Source organism: Poecilia latipinna, unplaced genomic scaffold (genome assembly GCF_001443285.1).
Source record: "Poecilia latipinna isolate Pla-1442-1.1 unplaced genomic scaffold, P_latipinna-1.0 Scaffold1233, whole genome shotgun sequence".
In the NCBI taxonomy this organism is placed as follows: Eukaryota; Metazoa; Chordata; class Actinopteri; order Cyprinodontiformes; family Poeciliidae; genus Poecilia; species Poecilia latipinna.
The window spans coordinates 30-22412 of NW_015113849.1; the positions used below are offsets into that span (position 1 = coordinate 30).

Sequence of the window (22383 nt, forward strand, 5' to 3'; positions counted from 1 at the left end):
TCACCAGAAGACACGAGCAGACCCAAGCTGAACAGCGCCGTCCCTCTCAGCGGCAGAGAAATAGACATGCTCAATTACGCTAAGAGCGTGCGCCCAATTACACACGGACGTGTGACGATCGGAAATCAGGCGGCAGGTTGATGATGTGCGTGAGGACCGCAGGTACGTGTGAGCGCGGGGATGCTTCGTCGTCATCGTTCGGCAGCTTGTGACAGGCCGTCACTCTAATGCTGTGGCAGCAGGGGCGGCGGAGTCCCTGGGGAGGCCTCTAAAAGCTCACAGGGTCCTGCGGGCGGGGAGCCTGAAAACCTAGTGAAAGCTTTTCCATGTTCATCCGGCGAGCTCTGCTTCTCCTCTCCCTCCTCTTCGGGCAACCGCATTCCACGTCCAAATTCAGGGAAAAACTCAATAACCCCGTCCGTCCCTCCCTCCCTCTCTCCGCATATCCCATTCCAGATCCGCATCTGTCAGCTTTTCCCCTCCGCACCCAGCGTCTCCGTATCATCCATTCCGCTTCACCTCCTTTTACCCGTTTCCGAATCGCTACCTCTCTGTCCTAACCCTTCCTCGAATTTTGCATCTGTCAGTCTCTCCGTTACATCTCCATCTTTTCTTCCCAAACTGCTGCTCTCGCCTCCTGCTACTAGAACTGGAGCCGCCATGCGTCCTAGCAGCAGAAACAGGCCTGCGCTGGGAGTTCCTGTCATGCTGAGGAAGCAGTACGGAGAAGCCTTTCTTCCAGAATGAATGACTGATGGAGTCCCCCAACAGTGCCAGAGGCCTTAGCCTTGTAGCACTGGGGACCCGATGATGGTCTTGGGGCTTAGAAGCACAACGAAGGAACATCAGGACAGTGGTTGTCACAGTGCTAGAGACGTATGAGAGTGACTGTCGGAGAAGCAGGAGAGATGCTCTCGCCAGCATCCGCGGCGGCAAACTTCATGTCGCTTCAGGCATGAAAATGCATGGGAGAGTTCTGTTGTGTGCAACGATCGTGCAGCTGCAATTTAAAGTGAATAATACCTTCACTACCAGATACTTGCTTGGGACTCTTAACCAAAAGATGCAGAATTTAAATAGAGGAGGCGTTAGCCTTCTCCTAACAAACGAGCACATTAAGGAGTTAAGTGTGGGAACAAGATGATTTAACATGTCACCATTTTTTACATGGGAACTTGCTCCTGCTATTTGAAGACTTGGATCGATTTTTCTTCGTAGAGAGTTTGAATCAAACCTACTTCATCAGTCGTCAAATGATACACAAGTGCTATTCGTAGAAAAGCAGATGGGCGACAAACTCCTTCTTAGACGTAAAAGTTTGGAGAAACGTTGCCTTTAAAACACTAACACGATAGCAAAAATAATCCAAAAATTGAAAATAGAAAACTCATTTGATTTCAGCCACTGAGCTACTTTCCACAAATCCTCTGCTTTGCTTTGTTCCTCACCAGAAACGACACATTCAATTTAAAAACTTTAACAACTTGTACTTTTTTAATGTCCAGGTGTTGGTCTGGCCGCTCCACATCATTCAGCATGTTGCTGCTGGCTAACTGGTGTATTTGGGGAAGTCTTGTCGGAACATTAGATACAATTGAGCAATTTTGCTTTCGCCAGTTCACAAAATGCTGAGTCATTATTGTTTGGGCCAGTCGTTGTGTTTTCTGGCAAATTCTAACCACTTCAGCTATTGCTCTATGTTTTTTGTTTTGTTTTAACAGTCGAACATTTTGGGGTCTTTTCACTTCATATAGGCATCTTCTGGTAGCAGTACAGTAATCACAGGTTTTTTCCTTATCTGTATGTTGTCTTTCATGACTTTGTATTTTTGTGTTTTTATGATGTAAAGCCCTTTGAACTGCCTTGCTGCTGTGATTTTCTAAAAGGTATTTACTTTAGCTAGCATCCTTAATCAAACGCCAACCGTTGACAACTCTGTACTCACAGAAAGGTCTCGATAATTGAGCTCCCCGCTGTCACACATTCATGTACTGACCGTTGAGTCCGATGGTTTTTCTACTGAACTTACTAGTTAATGCTTTATGTAGAAACACAGCTACAGCCAAAACAGTAACTGAGCTGGTTTGTTGCTGGACAGCTGTAATTCTGTTTTCAGTGAAACGTAGTGCAGCAGTGCAGACCGAAACAGACCGAAAGAGAAACAGGCTGAGATGTAAACCCATACAGAGGGTGAAACATATCCAATTATCAGAAGTAGTACGTTATTCATAAGGGATAAGGCTAGTAGAACTTTCCTCAACCCAACGTGGGGAGGATGATAGACTTCACATCCTTTTTCTTTCCTGGCTCATCATCTCGGATCAGCTCTACGAGGAAATTAATTTACTTTAAGATGGGCAGTAAAAAGGATGCCTCATAAAAAAGGGCACTCAATCAATAGCTGGACCAATGAGGAGAGCTCAGTCTGCTGTATTTGGACGCAGATAGACCCTGACTGAAGAGCCGTGACTTTTCATTAGCTTGGCCACTTGCCTCCCCGAAAGATACTCCATTAAAGATTGACACGGATTTTACAAAAAGTGTTTGTGTATTTATTTTACACCACCACGGTTACCGGAGGAGAGATGCAACGTATGAAGCCTTGGAAATGTATTCATGAACCAGGTTTAAGTTAAAGCTACAAACATCCGTGTACTTGAATTTGATTCAATTAACGAGTTAGCACAAAGGAGCACCTAACTGTAAAGTGGACAAAAGGCTTCAAAGTTTTCAAGTATATGCATATATTTTGTTTTTCAAACTTTAAATGGGTCTCTAGTCCACATGAAAATTAGATATGCACCAGAGTTCCCTTTGATTGAACTGACCAGCCATAGTTTCCTTTTTGGTCCACATCAGAGTTCGATTACTCGTTCACATCTCTCCAAACAACCTGGAGTTTCAAACTACAGTTCGATTAAAGCAGACTAATCAAACTCCCTTATTTTTAGGAATGTATCCTAAAAATAAATTACATAAAGTTGGAAAATTTGGTAATTGCGTTACTTCTAAAGACTATAGATTGTTTTTATTTAGGGGTGTTAAAAATAGAGGGCTAAATGCAAGTGTATGTCACACGTATCAGGTCATTTGTAAAAAAAAATCTTGAAAACCGTTAAGCATTTTCCTTCCACTTCACAATACTTATTACTTTCTGTTGGTGTGCCATGTAAAACACAATAAAGTTGTGGTTGTAATGTGATCAAACGTGAAAAAGTTCAGCTGGTTCGATTGTTTTTTTGTTGTTTTTTTTAAAGGAACGTTCATGGAGTAAGATTTGTTGCAATGAAAACATGGTATTTAGGCTACAGGGAGAATGCCACGCTGCTTAATGGAGGCTGCGACATGATACAATTCCCATTCTGCTCCAAAGCCGTACAAATCCCCTACGAGGCCTTTGGACGAGGCGCAGACCCATTACTCGCCAGAGAGCACAGAGATGCACAAAGTCGTCAGCGCTCACAGCCACAAATGACGACTCAAGCGGACAATATCTGCGTTTGAGTCACAACTCCAGCAGCTACTCAGCATTTACAGATCATCTGTTTACGTCTGAGCTCTGACAGCAGACGGCTCCATGCGCAAAAAGTGATACGTCATTCTAAACAAGATCCCAGATACGCCAAGACAAATACAGGCTCAGCCTTAATCACCTGAAACCCAGTTTCCACTGTGGGTTTTTTTTTTTTTTTTTCCTGGGTATTCATAAATCTTTGTCCTCTCTTTAAGGGAGAAGAAATGAAACACAGGAGCTAAGCCGAAATGAAATCCTACCTGTTTCACACCTCTCCCCCGTAAATCCTTGCTGGCAAACGCAGTTGTTAGGCGAAATGCAGGATCCTCCGTTCTGGCACAGTCCGTCACACATTGCTGGAGACGCACCGGAGGAGAAGAGCCATTACTCTCAAAGATTAATGAGCATTAACTGTGTAATTAGACCAGCACCAGCACAAGTATTTGCATACAGAATAAGAGCTAATTCGGCGATGTGATTCATTATGGCCTTTCATAACATTACTTCACGTGATTAATGCGTCTCGCAGAGGTTAATTTCAAAGTGTTCATTATCCGTGGCGAGACTGTTGGTTAATACGTCCCCAAAACACAGAGAGGTCACTGATGTTGACAGAAAGAAACGGAGGTCGTTGTAATATATACACAAATCCTTTGATGCTTTTTTTTTTCTTAGAAAAAGCTGGAAAGGAGAATAGATGTAATTACATGGAGCAAATGGAAAAATACTTTTTCCCAATAATAATTTTTTGTGACGTTACAATGACTCATCTCACAACTCTTCCCACACATTGACACTCGGGTTGTAGATTTTCTGTACAACCCAGTGAAATTATTTTTTATAAAATTCTAAAAAGAAAATGATACGGTAACAAAAAAAAAAAGTTTCGCTAACCCAGCTGCACGCTCTCAAACTAATGGTTTATCGAGACCATTTCTGTTTCAGTTTCAGACTTTATTTGTCCTGAGTTCAAATTTGATGAACATGAAATAACCTTTAGCTCCTCCAGCTGGAGTTTCCTGACATTTTCTCAGGTGCATCGAGGAGCTAAATTAAAAGTTTCGCAGAGGGCTTACAGAGGATGAAAATGTTCCTAAATGTTCATTTAGGTTTACGTCACGAGAAGTGTACAAGGCAACCTGCTGGTCCAATGAGACCAAAACCAAGCAAGGTACGTCATTAACCCAGTGAATCTCATGTCAAAATTCAAAGAATGTAGGTAGCTGGGACTTGGAGATGCTTTTATTTTGAAAATAATACTTATCAATCTTAATTTTTGTGTGTTTTTAAAATAGGAGGTAAAAATGTATTTACAGTTTTTTCAATAATCAACGGATGAGGTTGGAAGGCTTACTTGCCATAACCCTAATGTTCAGCTAGCTCCACAGATTCTCTATCAAATTCAAGTCAAGAGTCTGGTTGAGCTACTCCTAAATGTTACTTCCAATAAGAAGAAACATGTTGGTAAAATCAAACAATTATTTTAAACTTAAACATGCCCTGGATAAAGAAAACAGCCTAGAGGAAAATAATCACTAAAATACCAGAACCTGAAGTGGGTGAACCTTCTTTTTACCATTAAAGCATGTTGGAGAGGCCAGTGAGTGTCACTGGTGAACACATTTGCGATCGGACGCCTACAGGAAACGTTTGCAAATGTTTTTCTCTGTATTTTTAACAAATCATGTAAAAAATAAAATAAAATAAAATAAAATCTGTTAATAGGTAATAAGCCTTTCAGAATGTCTTAACATTTACACATTTATCATGACCAGAGAAAAATAAACACTTTTTCTTTGACAAAGCTGAAGAGTCGGGAACGTGAACGGGCAGAGCGGTGAGGTACCTTTGCAGACGGTGCCGTTCCCCGTGTATCCCGGCTTGCAGGAGCAGCTGTGGCCTCCCACCATGTTGAAGCACAGGGCGTTCTCGTCGCAGTTGTGGAGTCCGCTGAGACATTCGTCATGCTCTAAAAGCAAGCAAAACGGGCGGCCGTCAGTCTCATCGAGTTCTCTGGAAACAACAGATGTTTTTGAGCACGTCTACGTCTTGGTTAGCTGATAAAAAGAAAAAAAAAAAAGAGACGAATGTTGAGGGACCGTCCTGAGAGCCGCGAACAACTTACCAGCCGGAAAGCACCTCTTGATTAAAGAGCAGCAAATGTGAGGAATGACTGCGGCAAGTTGGTAATTTATTTTTACAGTCCATTAAGAATAAATGCCCTGACAGTTAGGCAGCTGTGAGTCTAAGATATGAGTCCGGAGTGAGTAATTCCTCTGGCTCCGATCTTGATATGACACAGAAATGGCCTCAGATGTTTTGCTGCTATTAGTTGTGTTCATGTGGCACATTATGAGGGATGTGAAGAGCCTTGCTGACGGTCTGCGCTTCCTAAACATCAACATTTGCTACTCATCAATTAGTAAGTCGCGCACTCCCTATAAACTTATTTTCCATCCAGTAAAATCCAGCAGCCCTTATTTACCCAGGAAACTCAGAGAGGTGATTTGTAATCTCACTGAGTTTTTCTTCCTTGTTAAACAAAGGTTAAAATAATAAGGAAAGTTTAGGCAATGCACATTTTTATAATTGGTGCGTTAAGCGCCCACAGGAGATGTTTTCCGAAGGTTTTGTAAAAGCAAAGAAATGTTCACTTTAAAACATGAGCTGCATCATTAGACATGATTTTTTTTTATGCCAGCAACAGCTTCAGGTTGGAGGAACAAAATGGTTTCTGCTATCAAGATGTACAGTTTCAGCAGGAATTTTCCATCGTACCATTCCTACAATCTAAAGTCCTTTAAATAAGATGCACCCGAAGGTCATGAAACGGCCCTTCCCCCACGTATTGCTGTTTTCTAGTGAAAAACCCTACTCAGTGTAGGGCTCTCTACCTCTGAGAGACCAACAAACTGTCCTGCCTGTAAAAGCTAACTTTTAGAAACCTGATTCTTTTGGCTGTTGTGGCCCTTCTCCGTCAGTACCTACTCTGCTCAACTTGATGCACAGTTTGGGTTTCCACTACGTTTGAGTAAAAGGCTCTGCGCAGGTGGGGTCATAGAACCCACACTTTACTTTTCACAGTCTGAAAAGTAACGTGTGTGCAACGCAAACACAACAAAACAGCTCTTGACCGTTGACAGCTGGAGATGGACTCCAACACCGACGCAAGGAGAAGTGAGCATAAACAATGGAAAGATGTTAAATATGTTGTGCAGATAATGGGAATGCAATTCTGGACACCACAGATGTACATTTTAATTAAAATTGTGCTGAAATATAAATTTGCACAGCTTGCTGATGAAGCTCTGGAGTATAATAAGCATCATGTGGTCCATTTACCAAAAGCTCTGTATTTGTCCGGTACAGTAAATGTCTGAAGAAGACGACTTAGAACGTTATAAAACTGCTAATTTTCCTCAGGCATTTTAGTCTAATTCAATATTTTCATTTAGCAAATTTAACACGTTTTTACACTCCAGTGGGCAACAAATAACTTGCTGGAATTTGGAAGAAAGCAGCAGTTTTCTGATAGTTTTAACGCAGACCGTAGAGCATTACATGCATCTGTTGTTGCGTCCTCTTTTTTATTAATTTCCTCAGTACAAGTTATTGTTTTCAGAATCAATGTTTGCCTTTGTGTTTTTTTTTTTATAGATTCACATAGATACATTTATATTACTCACCTAGCAGACACCAACTTTAAAAATTAATAACTTTTCTAAAGAGGAGTAAACAAAAACTGGCAATGAAATATTCATATTTAAGCAGGGCCTGCAACATTTCAGCTCATTTTATCGTGTGTTTACAGTGCAGAAACCATTTTTAGAAGATGCCTAAAGTGGTTAAGCGGTCAATCGAATCTTTTGGAAAATGTTAAGACTTGTGGAAATCACAAACTTTGGGAGTTCAGCAGCTAGCTGGACGTGACTGTGATTCTAGATTTTATTGGTAGAAATAATCGTCATCCTTTGCTTTCATGTGCGTTTTGTGCAGACATCAAGCAGATTTCCACGTCGTTCTTCAGTCACTGTTTTGTACAAAGCGGCACCTTATTTTATTTTTACCTTTTTTTTTCTTTTTTTTTTTACTTTCTTGCTAGCACACGTTGCTTTAGAAATGTTGCAAAAAGAAAAAAGACACAGCTGCGGGAACAGAAATATGGAATCCGAAAAGTGAGAAAACCCAAATCCTAAAAGCTTGTTGCTTTCACCTTAGTCACATCATCCATTTGCCTTCCATCATCCAATCCATTACATCCCCTGAACGCACCGTGTTTCCAGCCAAATTGAAAGTGACATTGTGATGAGCTCCTCCGTCGAGGCCATGATGTGTGTGTGTGTGTGTGTGTGTGTGAGACGGATTGAAAAACACTTAAAAGGGGCCCGGAGCTCGCCTCTCGCTGCTGGGCGGCATAAAGGCTCCTCGCAGATATTTAGAAACAAAAATAAAAGCTCAGGAGAGAGACGGAAACTAAATTAGAGGACACTATTTGTCTGTCTGACCAGACAGAGAGTAGGCATCGGAGCCACAAAGGAACTCCGCTTGTGTCACCGTGTGCGGCTCATCACTACAACCCTGGAATTTGTTACTTAGGAATTTAGGCCTATTACACCCCTGCACTCGGTGTAAACGACTCCCATTTTAATCGCCTCCTAAATCCCTAGGATGTGTGTGTGTGTGTGTGTGTGTGTGTGCGTGTGTGTGTGTGTGTGTGTGTGTGTGTGTGTGTGTGTGTGTGTTACCTCGCTGGCTGCTGCAGCTCAGGCTGCAGACAGATAAACAATCAATTATGTAGAGCCTGTCATCGGGGAGCTCTTACTATGGCTGCTTGTTTCTCCTGAAGCTTGTTTTCCCTCCACCTTTTGCCAAAACAATACCAGCCTCTGCACTGTCTGACCTCAGATAGACGACAATACCTCAGTTTTCATGCTACGGGCTGGAGAGTGGTGATTTTATAAAGTCAGTGGCAAGAAAAAAAGCCCATGATAGCTTGTCTACTGGAGAGGATAAAAAGAGAAAACGGCAAACTGATGATTTAGTTTTAAGACGCTCAGCAGCAGAATCATATTTAGAATCATTTAATGTATATTTAATGACTGTGCTACAAAATGGCAGGCTTAGCAACTTTATTTTGAGTGGAAAAAAATTGATTTCATGCAAAACAAAAGCATTGTTTTACTTGATAAATAACTCTCAATCTTTGCCCAGCCAAAAGAGAGGAACAAGAGCCGAGAAATAATAAGCTCCAAAGAATCCCTCATTATAGCAAACCGTACATTAATCCTCTTACAAAAATCTGTGAAGATGTGGTAGATTTGCAGACGCAGTAAACAGAAAATCGCTGCAAAACCTAAACTTCAACATACTCTTTTGGTTTGTTTCAGTGCTGGCTAGGTTTGTTTTGTTTGCGATAAAGGTGTGTTGACAAAGGCTAGAAAATGGAGAGAAGTCTCCATTATAGCCTCATATCATACACAAAAAGGGGGAAATTAAACATTATCATATCTTAAAGAGTTAAAGAAAGCTTGAGAAATTTTTAGATTACCATGCGCAGCAATCAAATGCGTTTATATCTCACACCGGTAACCCTTATTTTCTCTAAAAAGTTAGTCAAACCCAATTAGCACAATGTCTTTGCCCTGGCAGAAAATGATCAGGTAGATTGATTCTGCTGTTGTCGTATGAAAGGCGCCCACCTAAATCACTCTATTAGTCTGATTAGCTCACTGAACTGCTAAAGCAAGAGCAGATGTGCTCTAATCATTGTCGTCTTCCCAAGGAATGAGGGATCCAGAGGAAAGCATCATGACATCATTATCTTGCACTGAAAAAGCATCACATTAAGGAGACTGGAGCCAAGTGCCTTTTATATTAAATAACACTTGGCTGAAATAGCAAAATGCTTTAGCATGCCACCTAGCCTTGTTGCCACCGAGGCAGAGCTATCTAAACACGGGCAGCAGGTGGGTTTGACTTCACCTTCGATCATAGGAATTTAGCAATGGATAAATTGTACAGCTTTTTCCCTAAAACTAACTATTTATTACCACTTTTTAGGGAACTGCAGGGCAGAGCAATCGTAGCCCCACAAACACAAACAATGCTCTTGAAAAATGCTGCTTTGGTCACACAGAACTATAATTTTTATTGCTAAACTGCACGCAGTAGCTTCATTTAATTATATTTTCGAATTTATTGGATGGGCTCAATGAACTAACAGTGGAGAAAATAGTAAAACTAAAAATCAATTTGGGGGAGGGGGTTAAAACATCATTAATTGGACTTTATAAATCGAAATTCTTATAAGAAATTTCTCATGATACAAGGTAAGCAATACAATAAATGCCGACCCCTACTGTGAATCTTTCATAATGAATTATGTTATGGTTCTTAACTGAATTTGGATATAGATTCCACTTAACTGGATATGGATTAGTCATAATAGTCTTATAAAATGTCTAAGCGACATTTGTTGAAAACTGGTGTGATGGAAATAAAACTAAAATGTTAAAACAAGCAATAAGTAGAAACTCTGTCTACAGTTTCTCTTTAAGGTGTCATTGAAAATCATCTTTTCTCAGCTCTGCTGTTGACAATCCCCCTCCTGCTTCACCTTTGGCCTGCGACCTTTCCTCCATCCTCTCTCTTCCTTCCAACCATCCATCCATCCATCACTTACTTAGCCTCAGGGGCTAAGGTCTGGCTACCGAAGGATTAGAACATGGGCACACACCAGAAGAATGCACTGTAGCTACAGCAGACCAAGTGCACATTCACACACACACACAATCCTGAGGACAGCCTTCTTTTAAAACATTCTGACAGAGAGCACCACCAGTCTGCTACCTTTCATGGATTTGCTGCTAATCTCACATTGCGATGAGCACCTCGGGCATTTGTGGGGAAGACGAAAAGCAGAGGGCAGAAAGAGAGGAGGAATACTGCACCGCAATGTCTCATTTCTATCCATCTATCTATCTATCTATCTATCTATCCTAGATACCGTATGTATCTAGGTAGATACATAGTAGATATCTAGAAAAATGCACTGACAGATATATAGCTAGCTAACTGTATATCTAGCTAGCTAAATATATATATATATATATATATATATATAGCTATCTAGATACAAAGCTAGCAAGCTATGTATCTATGTGTCAAGCTAGATACAAAGCTAGCTAGCTATAAATCTATCAATGGATATAGCGATCCAGATACAAAGCTAGCTAGCTATAAATCTATGTATCTAGCTATCTAGATACAAAGCTAGCAAGCTATGTATCTATGTATCTAGCTAGATACAAAGCTAGCTAGCTATAAATCTATCTATGTATCTAGCTATCTAGATACAAAGCTAGCAAGCTATAAATCTATCAATGGATATAGCTAGCTAGATACAAAGCTAGCTAGCTGTATCTAGGTGTCTAGCTAGCTATATCTATCAAGCTATATCACTTAAATAAGTGCACCAGGTCCACATCTCCCTACAAGTTATCTGGATGCAAAATATAGACTTCTATCTGGGCTTTCGAACGTCCCCCACAGGTTGAGCAGAAATATAAACCAGGGCTCCATGCCTTAAATGTGCAGATCGATCCTTTACAACTATTCTACGCATAAACATTCACCCATGAAAAGAGCTGGGGTCGACTTAATCCTCCTTATTTTGGGCGACCGGCCCACATGCAACACTCTTAACACACGTGGAAAAACGGCAGTCAATACTGGAAGTGCCGTTTCTGCCGAGTCGGCTGTTTGTTAATTGGTGAAAGTCATTGCAGATGATAAAAGGCCTTTGTAAATCATGCGGATGCACAGTGTCGATAGCTTCTGGAGGGGGCGGCGGCTTAATGTTTCCCTCCTGTTGTAATATTTTATCTGCGGGCAAATTAGAGGAATCACTGTTCCCACTGGACTCTTCCAACACAAGCAGGTGTTTCATTGCTACGGTACGCTTCTATTTCTGGTGTCAATTACTACCAGCAGGATTATGGTGGTGACGCAACGCTCTGCATAAAGGCATGTGTCAGGAAAAGCAGTAGTGTGTGTTTGCTGCCTTAAAAACGCTGCATTGCCCATTTCATGCAGTAAAACCTCTGATGTTTTTAGATGCATATCAACATGTCAGGAACTGCTACTCTGCATGTACTAAATTCCTTTCAGAAAGCCATATAATTTCTTGTTTGCTCGGCGGAAAGTGACGAAATGGATTAATAGTTCAAAGGGTATGAATACTTTCGCAAGCCCTTGTGTTTTTTTCTTTTTATTTTCATTTTAATTTCCCCCCATAATGCATCACTCTAATGATGTCTCAGAAGAGAGGTGCAGTGCTGTGTTGGTGGGAGAGCTCAGTTCAATAAACCAGCTGGAACATCACAACAACAATTTCACCGAGGCAGGGATGAGAAAAGTAATTACATCAAGTTTTCACAAAAACCTCACTTTAATCACAAAAAATGACTTTTATAAAGAGACTCGTCGCTGTGTGTTTCACTGCGGCGCCGTGAAGGCGTTGTTAATGGGGAAATATATAAAATGTAGTGGCACAGTTTAATCCCCTGGGTTCTGGGAGAATTAATCTTCATTGTGGATTTCGAGAGGAAGCACACAGTGAAAGAAAGACGAATGAGTAGAACAATAGACCTTGCCCAGAGCCCCGAAAAAAAAAAAAAAAGCTGAGAAAACAAGGTGAGTGAAATGGCATAAGGCACGGCGCCCGCCTGAAGACGACTCGCTAATTAAATAACTCCCAAGAACAAAACGCAGCCAAAGAATGTATGACTTGAGTAAAAGTTCTGTTTGCATTTCTAACTTCTTTATTTTCTGATTTCCACTGAAACCCAAGCAGGGGAACTCTTCAAAGAAGGGCTTGTTTTTTATTTTCCTATTTTTTGTACGGCTGTTTGTCGTTTTTGTCTAGTTTAGCAGCTGTAATTCCAACTCCAAATGCACCGCGGGAAGTTCTGCGGGCCTAAATCATCCAGCACCGAGCACAGGGGGCGGCAGGTTCCCTCGCTACGCTGCCGCCGAGTTAGACTGCATCGGTGTAAATTGCTTCCTTAATTACAGGCACGGAGGAAACGCAGCATGTCGCCACCCTCCTCAGAGATGATTCACACAGGGAGCTACTTAGCGTCGTGCTTCACAAGCTGCAAACAGCTGCACAGGAGCAAGTGGAGCTGCACCTCCCTGGACCGGGGGCGCTGGGCGGGGGAGGGTGATGACATTGTGACGTTCTTGCTGAAGGACGGAGAGATTACATCATGCAAAGAATGCTGACTCAGACCTTTTTATTAACAGATTTAACTTTACATGAACTTTGCTTTTCTTGCATGTTAGTTCTGATTTGTCCTTTTTGTACACTTTAGTTCAGAATTGTGTTGGTTGAGGAATTGCTGTTTTGGGGGCAATTATCCCCCTCTGGTTTTGGATGTTGTGCAGTTTTTTGCCCTTACATTTTTCACTTTGGGATAGTTGGGTTACGATGCATAACCGTGGCAACACAAATGGGAGCAGTCGATCTGCATCTCAAAAGTGCAATTAATACCTGAACTACGACCCCGAGTTCTGATATTTGGGGTCGTAGTTCAGGCTTCAGTCAGAGGCCTCTTTAAGTTTGGAGCAAAACTGACTGCTACCAGAGATCCTTAATGCCTCCAGCATCACCGTCCACAACGACACTTTGAAGATACTTATGTTGACACGAGTTTCTACAACATTTATTTTTCTTTTGGGATAAATCAAGTAGTTTTTCTAGCTTGAATTTGGGAGAACGCAAAAAAACCCCAACTGCTTTCTAATTCTGACATTGCTGAATTGTGTGACTTTCTTCCCTAGCACACAGCTGATTTTACATGTTGCCAGCAGCTTCCAAGTGATTCGCAATAAATCTCTGCAAATACTCAGATCAGTTTACACAGCTTTGCCAGGCAGAATACTGAGGTAATGCATAATAACCCTATTCTAGTTACATCAGTCCAGAAAGAGCCCAGTTGAAAAGGGAACTCTGAGCAGAGCTTCAATCATCATGCAGAAAAGCTCTCCATGCCTTCTCTTAAGTATGGCGGGCAGTGAATGATGCTGTTTCTCTTCCAAAGGCTCTAACATTGTTAGAGTGCATGACATGCATGAAAATATTTAGATCATATGATACCAAAAACGTGTCTTACAACATGAAAAAGCCAAATCAATACAGAAATGGTTCAACGGACAGAAAACCTGCCATCATTTATGTTAAGGTTCTCACCGACTTTCTCTTTCTGGGTCATACACAAAAATGCACAAACCCAGGTTAACGTGAGGATGGTCCGTCCGTTCACAGTGGCCTGGACTTGGCTGAGGACTTTTGCTCAAGGCAACAGAATCAGTATTATCATCAACTATAAACAAGTCTAAAAAAAACAAACAAACTTGAAGTTGGACATATGAGAACAATGCTAAAGAAAAAAAAAGTTCAGCGTTAAAAGAAGGGAGCGTTGTTTTAGCACGTGTTGCATCATACGGTAAATATCAGCTTCAGTCTCTACTTGTTCTCTTACAAACACTTTGAAAAGGGACATCAATGCAAAAGAGATCCATGCTGTGTGAAAAAAGATCTTCACTTCTATACTAATAAGGAAGTTATTTTTAAGTGAATAATCTGATGGCTTTAACTCGAATACAGAAATGCACCAAGCAGGTCTTTAATGGTAAATACTGATCTTTGCTTTTCTTTGAGTTCTGATCTACTGCTGCCGATTTTGACCGATTTGTTTTTCCTCATAAGCACAAAGCTGCAGAGTTAGTACATTTAAATGAATAAAAATAAAGAAAATGGTAGGGCGTCATATTCATGCAATAAAAAATGTCTCAAACCTTCCTCTGATTGTTGCTGAAAACCGTCGAGTCCTTATATCTGAATATTTTAATGAATAAAAATAAATACATTTGGGTTTATGTGAATAAGTGATCTGACTCAGCTGCACATTCCTTGGAGGTTGATATTTTTTATTTTGTAATAAATGCATAGTATATTCATTTATAGTCCTGTACAGTATATTATTATTTCACTACTATCAATGTAGTTTTTAACACTTTAAGAACTTTAAGAACTTCTTTTTTGTATGAAACTTTATACCGGATGCTGCTGTTGCACCTGGAATCTCCCTATGCGATATATCTGGACGATTGGTTGGTGCATCTGTTCCCACAAACAGAGCCAAGTCATCCTGAGCGCAGTTTGCCGGAAGGCCAGAGGAGGCGCTCACCTGTGCAGGAGTAGTCATCGATCCTGATGTAGCCCGTGTGGCAGATGCACATGAAGGAACCAGGCGTGTTAACGCACATGGTGTTCTCTCTGCAGTAATGTTTCCCTTCAGCACATTCATCAATATCTACAGAATTAAAAGAGAGGGAGAGAGAGAGAGGGGGGGGGAAGGAAAGAGAGAGATGATATGTTTAGTAGAGATGTAAACTGTGCTATAACCTAAGTCTGATATAAAAAAAAAAAAAAGAAAAATCAATGGTACAATAATTAAACTGAACAAACTGTGACTTCCCATGTGGCTTTGCTGTAAATGCCACAGTTGTCAGCAATGCATCAAGGATACATATTTAAAGCAGCCTTACTGTCACGACGTCTGTTACATATGATCTATTTTGAGCATTGCTAGAAGGAGACGTTTCCGGCCACCTGGGGGTCCCAAAGCCTCCTGCAGAACCAATCACAGAAGACCGTTTATCTCCATGAGAGGAAGACAGAGGTGGACATGTAGATGGGCGCTGAGCACTTCAAGTTACACCACTCCGTCTTCAAAGAGAAGCCCTCGACATCCAACCGCAGCTCCTCTCCTGGCGTCATCCAGCTTTTAGCATGTTTGACTTTTCTGCTGTAAACAGACGCCAGGAAGCTGCAAAACTAAACTTTGATTCAGACAAACCCCTGAATATCCTGTGACGGTGAGCGGCACCTTACTCACAGACATTTTCAACAAATTAGAATATTTGTCTTTTGTCAGATTGAAAGTCTCTTTTGGAAAGATTTTAGCAGATAATAAACCTACTTTCATTTAAGGCCAGATTTCTGTTTCTTCTTATTGATCCAGTGTCATGTTCTCATCTCTAGCAGAAACTCATCAGTAAGAGAAATAAAGGTGTTGAAACAGAATTGCTTTAATTCAAATAGGAACATGCCATCTTATGAAGCTCCATATTTGTTTCATCAGTCCTCTGAATATTTGCCCAACGGCAGTGCAGATCATCACGATGTTTGTTTCTTTTTTTTTCTGACAAATGTGAAAAAGACCTTTGTGTCTTTCTTTGGATGACAAAGAAAAGCACAATGGCCCATGGACACCATTTTTATCCATTCTCTTTTTCTTATTGTTGAATAATGAACATAATGAAAACTATAATTTGTATTTACTCAAGTTCTCTTTGGTTGAAGTTATTCATCTTCAAAAATCAGAAAAAGAATCTGTAACAGAGCTAATTATATACTTTGTCCAGATAAATTCTGTAAAAGTTGAAAAAGAGTAATTTTATTCAAAAATGCTTTAGGCTGAAGTTCTATATTATACTGTTGCAGTTAAAAATAATTTTTAAAAAAAGTGTAATTGTAGTGCATTTTGGAATTGCTGAATCCAGAAGGTTTATAAATGTCAAAAGCTGTCAATTGAAAATAAAGGGAGAGTGTTAAGAACAAGGTTTAAAGAGCTCTAATCTAGTTACACAGATCACTCCTGGTGCTTTTACACCATGAATCTCTCAACTCAGGGGTTGAAATGTTGATTAATGAGACTTTTTCTGGGAATGTCAGAAGTCATGTTCTCATTTAGCAAAAACAGTTTTAAAAGACACATGCACTCCCCTTCTGTTATTTACCAAAAAGACTCCAACCCGTCCCGCACACCTGTTTTGCTCCAACTTTTATCTTCTTTTCTGCTTTCAAACTTAAAAAAAAAAAACGAATTCCTGCTGATCTGCACAGGCTCCTTTCAAGTAACCTCTCGTCAGGATCCTCCTGTTACCCACACCTGCGCGCGTCTCAAAAATTGTGCGGCCTTGAATTAATCTCTTCTCTCTTTTAGACTCCTATTCAATGCAAATCCAAGCGTCCGGAACAAGGAATTCATTGGTATGTTGCTTTGTCTTTGCTCTACTAAACAGAAATGATCTCACATGTAACCACAGCAGCTCTACCTCGGCGTTGTTTATATAACACTTACGTAAACCCTTCTCTGCAGCGTAGTTATTAAAACTTGATTAGAGCAGATTGAAGAATATCTTTTATTAGATTTCCTTTATTTATTTCTTCCCAATCAGGACTTCATATTTGGAATCCATGTTTCCTTAGCAACAGCTATTCTCGGTTCCTAAACCGCGAGCCAAACCATCAGAAAGGCAGAAAAAAAAAAACTCATGACGCTGCCAGGGCAAATAAAATAATCTTGATAATGTGATGCAATCAAATGCAATCCCATGTAAATACAGGTCAGGCTGACTAAACCCGGCCCGCATTAACACGCTCTGAGGCCTCGCCCCAATTCGTAGCACGGGTTAAATGTAGGGACGTTTTCCTGGGAGACGAGCGCCGCGATCCTTGACGTTAGCAATTTATTATTCATTCACTGTATTCAGTGTCTCTGAGTGCACAAGAGGACGTTCACCCCTGAGTACGTTCGGTGCCAGATGCTTTTTGTGAAGGGCTCTTGAAACTGAATTTCAATTGATTTGCATTGGCATTCACTCTGCTTCCATGTCCTTGGGTAGACAACCACCCACCGCCAACGACGAGCCCGACACCTGCCAGCGACGGCGGCATTCATGTCCTTTTTCACGGCGTTATCAATACGCGCTGCCTCCAGCTATTCAGTGGCCTCATTGATAAGTGACGCAGGCGGACAATTGCCGGCAAACTATTGAAGTACATGTGTCCTTCGCTCCATGAATGAGGGGGGTTAATTAAAACTGTCACACCGGCTTTGAAAGAGAACTAAAATAAAATAAAGCAGGGACGTAGAGAGATTGAAAAGTAAATCTGAAGGAGTAGACGGCCACGCAGGTGAGTGAATGTCTCGTCATGAAGCAAAAACACGGGGGTGGGCGTTTGGGGGTGGCGGAGACGGGAGAGGAAAGAAAAAGTCAGTGTGGAGAGGCTGAAAAGTATGTGCCTGAGTGTAAATAACAGAACAAAAAATCAGAGTTCTGGCATCCTTCAGTTGAGATATTGAACTGCTTTGTCAATGTTTGTCCCCTCAGAATGATTCCACCACTGCCATGTTTCACTGTGTGGACTGAAAACGTATCTAAAAATAGTCTACAAATGTTTGGGGTGGCAAATAGGAGAATAATTTTAGGTCGAGAAATCCTTTAGCAGAGATCCTAAAGCATAAACCCGCACTCACAGACATTGAAAAACTACACCAAAGTGGGCGGAGCCAAGAGAGACAGAGGGGCCGAATGCAGGGCTGTGGTCAGGTCAAAGGAAAGCACTGTTGCCAACTTAGCAACCTTTTCAATATATTTAAGAAGCTTTCAGACCATTTGTAAAACCTTTTTTAAAAAGCAATACGCAACAAATCCAGTGAATTTTTTTCTGTTTTACCGAGGACTTTAGTGACGATACGTGAAGCGCCGATCACTCTGAGACAAGCCCTCCTCAGCAAGCCCCTCCCACTTCCTGTAGCAAACCGCCTGCAGTCAGAGCAGAGGAAACATCTCCACTCCATGTCCGCACTCCGAATGAACCACACATGTGGAAAACTGTAATGCTGTCCACTGATAGTCACAGCTGTCGCTTCTGACGTGTCTGAGTGGGATGGTTTTATACCCGAACATGGGGTCAAACTTTATACAGTTTATCTCCAGAACCAGTTGATTTGAGGTTTAGCTATTCTGGAATATCGCGCTACTTTCATCCCCCACAACATGATGCAACTACAGCTGTGTTTCACTGTGTTCAGGGCATTTTGCATTGACCAACAACAACCTGCTTGGCTGAGTGACTGGGTCAGAGAGGGCATTTACAAAGAGAAAAGCCAGGAGAACAACGTCAGGCCCTTTATGGAGGTATTCCTCAGAAGGGATTTTAAAGAGAACTGCCTGGTCAAAAAGCTTCCCAAAGGCATGCTGTGGCCAAACAGTTTCTCAGGATTTGCGTAGCATAGCAGAACGCTGCTAGCACATTGTTTCGCTGTGGGGACGGGACATTAAGAGGCTTTGCATTCACTACAAACAAACTGACTGCGTAAGTGAGTGGGTTATTAAGAAGATTTATTGCAAAAAAGGAAGAAAAAAACGGCTTCAGATTGTTAGTGTGAATAGAAAATAGCGCAGGCTCTTCACACAGGTATCCGTTAGGAAAGACCGTAAGGAACTGTTTAGTCATACATTGTTCGACATTGATCTAGAGGCCATTAAGCCCACCCATCCATCCAGCCCCTGCTGACAGGACTTGCGTCTATTAAAACAGTTTATTAGGAGGTGAGATGATGAGGGGGCGCTCCACCAGCGCATCGGGGAGAGCAGCCATCTCCATCTCTATTAACGCACTCCATTTTCTTGATTGGCCTGTCACACGGACACACGTGACGTGCCAAGCAAAGAGGGTTGGCCGAGTGATCGGCAGCTTTTATCCCTAAACGGAGCGCTTGCGGGTCACCCTGTTGCCACACGACGATGGATGGCGGGATAATGGCTGTGTTCTTTCTGTTTTTTCCACCTCGGTACCTTCCTGAATAACAAGTGAATCAATCACGGTCATATCCGAGTAGGAGGAATCGCTTTGCATTATACTGCGCCTTGCGAAATTACTTATTCCCCTTGAACGTTTTCAGATTTGTCACGTTTACAACCACAAATTTTGAATTATTCAGCATCGGTGTTGCTTTGTTATTCTCCCTGTAGGGAAATTTGCTTTGCAGCCAGGTAGGAAAAAAAAAATACATACAAAAGACAATGAAAGATAATCTCTTTACAGGAAACAGAAATGCAACTGCAAGTAAATTGTGAAAGGGAAGAAAAAAGTTGAACCTCTCTCTCAAGATTTTATAGTCTTGACAGAGTTTCTTCCATTTGTCTGTCAACCATCATCAGCTTCCCTTTCTCTGCTAAACAAAAAAACAAAAATCTTCCAAAGCATGCTACTATAAGATAAGATTGGGCATTAAAGTTGATATGCAGTGTTGGTTTTCTGGCCCACAAAGTACTCAGTATTTCACCAAAACAATCTGGCTGAGACAGAAAGACACGACTTATGATGAAAACTGGTTTTACTGTCACTTTCAGAGCAACTTAAATGCTTAAATTTCCAAAGTTTTTAACATGTACAGAGCCAGACTATTGAAATAACTCAAGCTATTCGGCGCTATCGTACATCCTCAGACCTCGCTACGCCTACAAGAGGATTTTCAAGAAGTTAAATAACATTTACAACATCCATTAACGGCTTGCCTTATGCTTAAATGTGAAAACAAACAAAAAAAAATCATATACGTCAGTTATCGACGTCATAAAAAGTTCTTTCTTGACTTTACTGACAAAATAAAAAGACGTGGAAATTTAAGGCGAAACCGAAAACCAATAAAGATCTCGATGACTGATCTGAGTGCCCGGAGCGGCGGCGGCGGCTCGGCGCACATGCATTTAAGGCTCGGCTGCTATCATCCTAACAGTTCCTGTGTTGACATTTTATTATCCCCACTACTGCTCATTCAAGCGATCCTGCAACTGTATAAATAGGAGCTGGTAGCTTATCCCTCTTTGCATGCATGGCATGCGCGTTCTGGAGCATCCGTCCTCGCTCTCCATGCCTGCAGTAACTCCGAGGTCTGGGAGTAAGGAGATAACACTGCCGTTGCCTTTGGACGTCCCACAATGACACCGAAATCTGTGCCATTTCCACTACCACCAGCCTCCCTCTCTCTCTCTCTCTCTCTCTCTCTTCTCTTTTTTCTTCTTCTGGTAAATCCCATCCTTTACCCGCTCACTTACTCAAGCAGATTGTTTTCCCCTAAATGCTGGAGGGACAGGGCTTGCCCAAATATTCCAATAATTCTCCCTCATGTCCACAGATTTAGGAGTCAGAGAAAAGAGCAGAGAGACAAAAAGCTGGCCAAACAGTTTATCTCCACTGTTGGTCTTCTTTCCCTCTGGGTGTCTGAAAGGTTCCAGAGGATCACCAGACTTTGCTTCTTTTTGTTTAGTCGGGGTGTAATTAGATCGCACATAGAACTGTAGCTGCCATTTTGGGACATGCAGATATATTCAAAAATTTTATTGGCTTTAGAGAGAGAGAGAGAGACAAGGCGGCTTTTTTGTCCTTCTTATTTCAATCACAGCGCAAAGTCAAGCGGAGCTACAGATTTCAGTTGTCAGACTGACCTTCTGTATGTTTAAATTCACAAAGGCTTGCAGAGTGCAATATTGCAAGTTTCACTGCAGGATGTGTCTTTTAAGCTGAGTTTAAAAAAACACTAAAGCGTTGGACGGAAAATTAAATGACCCAGGGATGGAGCCGTTTTAATCTTATAGTTTACTTACACTGACCTAGCATCCTATTTATGGATGCTGTTGTTATTTTTTTTCCTTCAAGAAAAAACACCCAAACAGGTGTCTGTGTAAAAGAAATAAAGTAGCTCATGGAGTCTTTTTCTGAACAATCACCAGGATTCTGGGACGGATGGGAGGGAAACTTAGAAAAACGGGTAAGGAATGAAGTCTGGAAATACAAATATTTTTTTAAATACTCTATTCCTTTTCCATATTTAAACGTCAGACAATTCCAGCGCTACAGATTTAAATAGACATGTTTTCAACTTGGCAGCTGTGCACAGATGCTTAACATCGTGTTTGTTGGAAAGGAGCAGCAGCCAATTGTGACCAAGGGAATCCTATTAAACAGAAACAAGAGCAGAGTGTGGCGCTTTCTACACAGCAGAGTAAAAAACACTGGGATTTCTGAGAGCAGTTAAACGACCACCACCTGACAGAACAATGAGCATTAAATACGGGAACGTTGACGTGGGAACGGGGTTGCGTTTGTTGGTGAAACAAACACAACAAAGAGCTGCTATCGCACTCGTCAGAGTGTTTAAAGAAATGTCCACATGTCAATCAATTTAAGAACACTCCTGAATATTTTATCGCTAACATCCACCGCTTTTCTTTAAAAGCGTGTGCCGATATATAACATCGCATTAAACCTGCACTTCAATTTAGACCCGACTAAAGCAAGGCGGCCAGGTGGGCGGGGGTGAGAATCCAAAAGATCCCGACTGCCTTGTTTACGAGCAGCAGGCGCGGACAGGCTTTTGCTTTCCATCAGGCCTCTCATTAATCTGGGAAATGTTTCAATCGATGGAGCATCATCATCCATCACTTGTCATTGTCTGACGCGGCCCGCTGGCTGGAGGCCTGAACAATCGGAGAGGACGAGCACAAACAACAATCAGAGCTCTTAGGAAGGCTGATGACGGTGTCTCGCTGAGACGGGCTGCATGTGTAGCGAACGACGTGTTTGCTTTCTCTCGTCCGTCGCTGTGTTTTATTGTGTTTTAGTTACGGGCTTCTGTACTTGTTTGTGCTTTTAATGAGATGTTTGTCGTCGCCTGCTGTGATAAACATACAGGCTAAGCATTCGGGAAACATCAAATGTCCTTTATAATAGACTAAGACAATGCATTTCTCAATGCACTTTCCTAAGCTTTATATATATATATATATATATATATATATATATATATATATATACTGCTAAAAAAATAAAGGGAACATTTCACTTTAATTTTGTGTGTGGCTCCAAATCCAGGCCTCCATTGGTTAATACATTTGATTTCCATTGATGATTTTTGTGTGATTTTGTTGTCAGCACATTCAACTTTGTA

General features: G+C 41.4%; 1 protein-coding gene across 1 annotated transcript in view; it reads right to left on the bottom strand.

Annotated features, from left to right (window-relative positions):
* Positions 1-3261: 3261 nt before the first annotated feature.
* nell2a (neural EGFL like 2a) overlaps positions 3262-22383 on the bottom strand; it is a 69217-nt gene continuing 50095 nt past the window's right edge. Inside the window, exons 13-15 of the mRNA XM_015054179.1 lie at positions 14767-14892; positions 5361-5483; positions 3262-3870 (exon numbers count right to left, since the gene is read on the bottom strand). Of these exons, the coding sequence (XP_014909665.1) occupies positions 3725-3870; positions 5361-5483; positions 14767-14892 (395 nt within the window). The 3' untranslated portion in view covers positions 3262-3724. The remainder of the gene's footprint in view (positions 3871-5360; positions 5484-14766; positions 14893-22383) is intronic.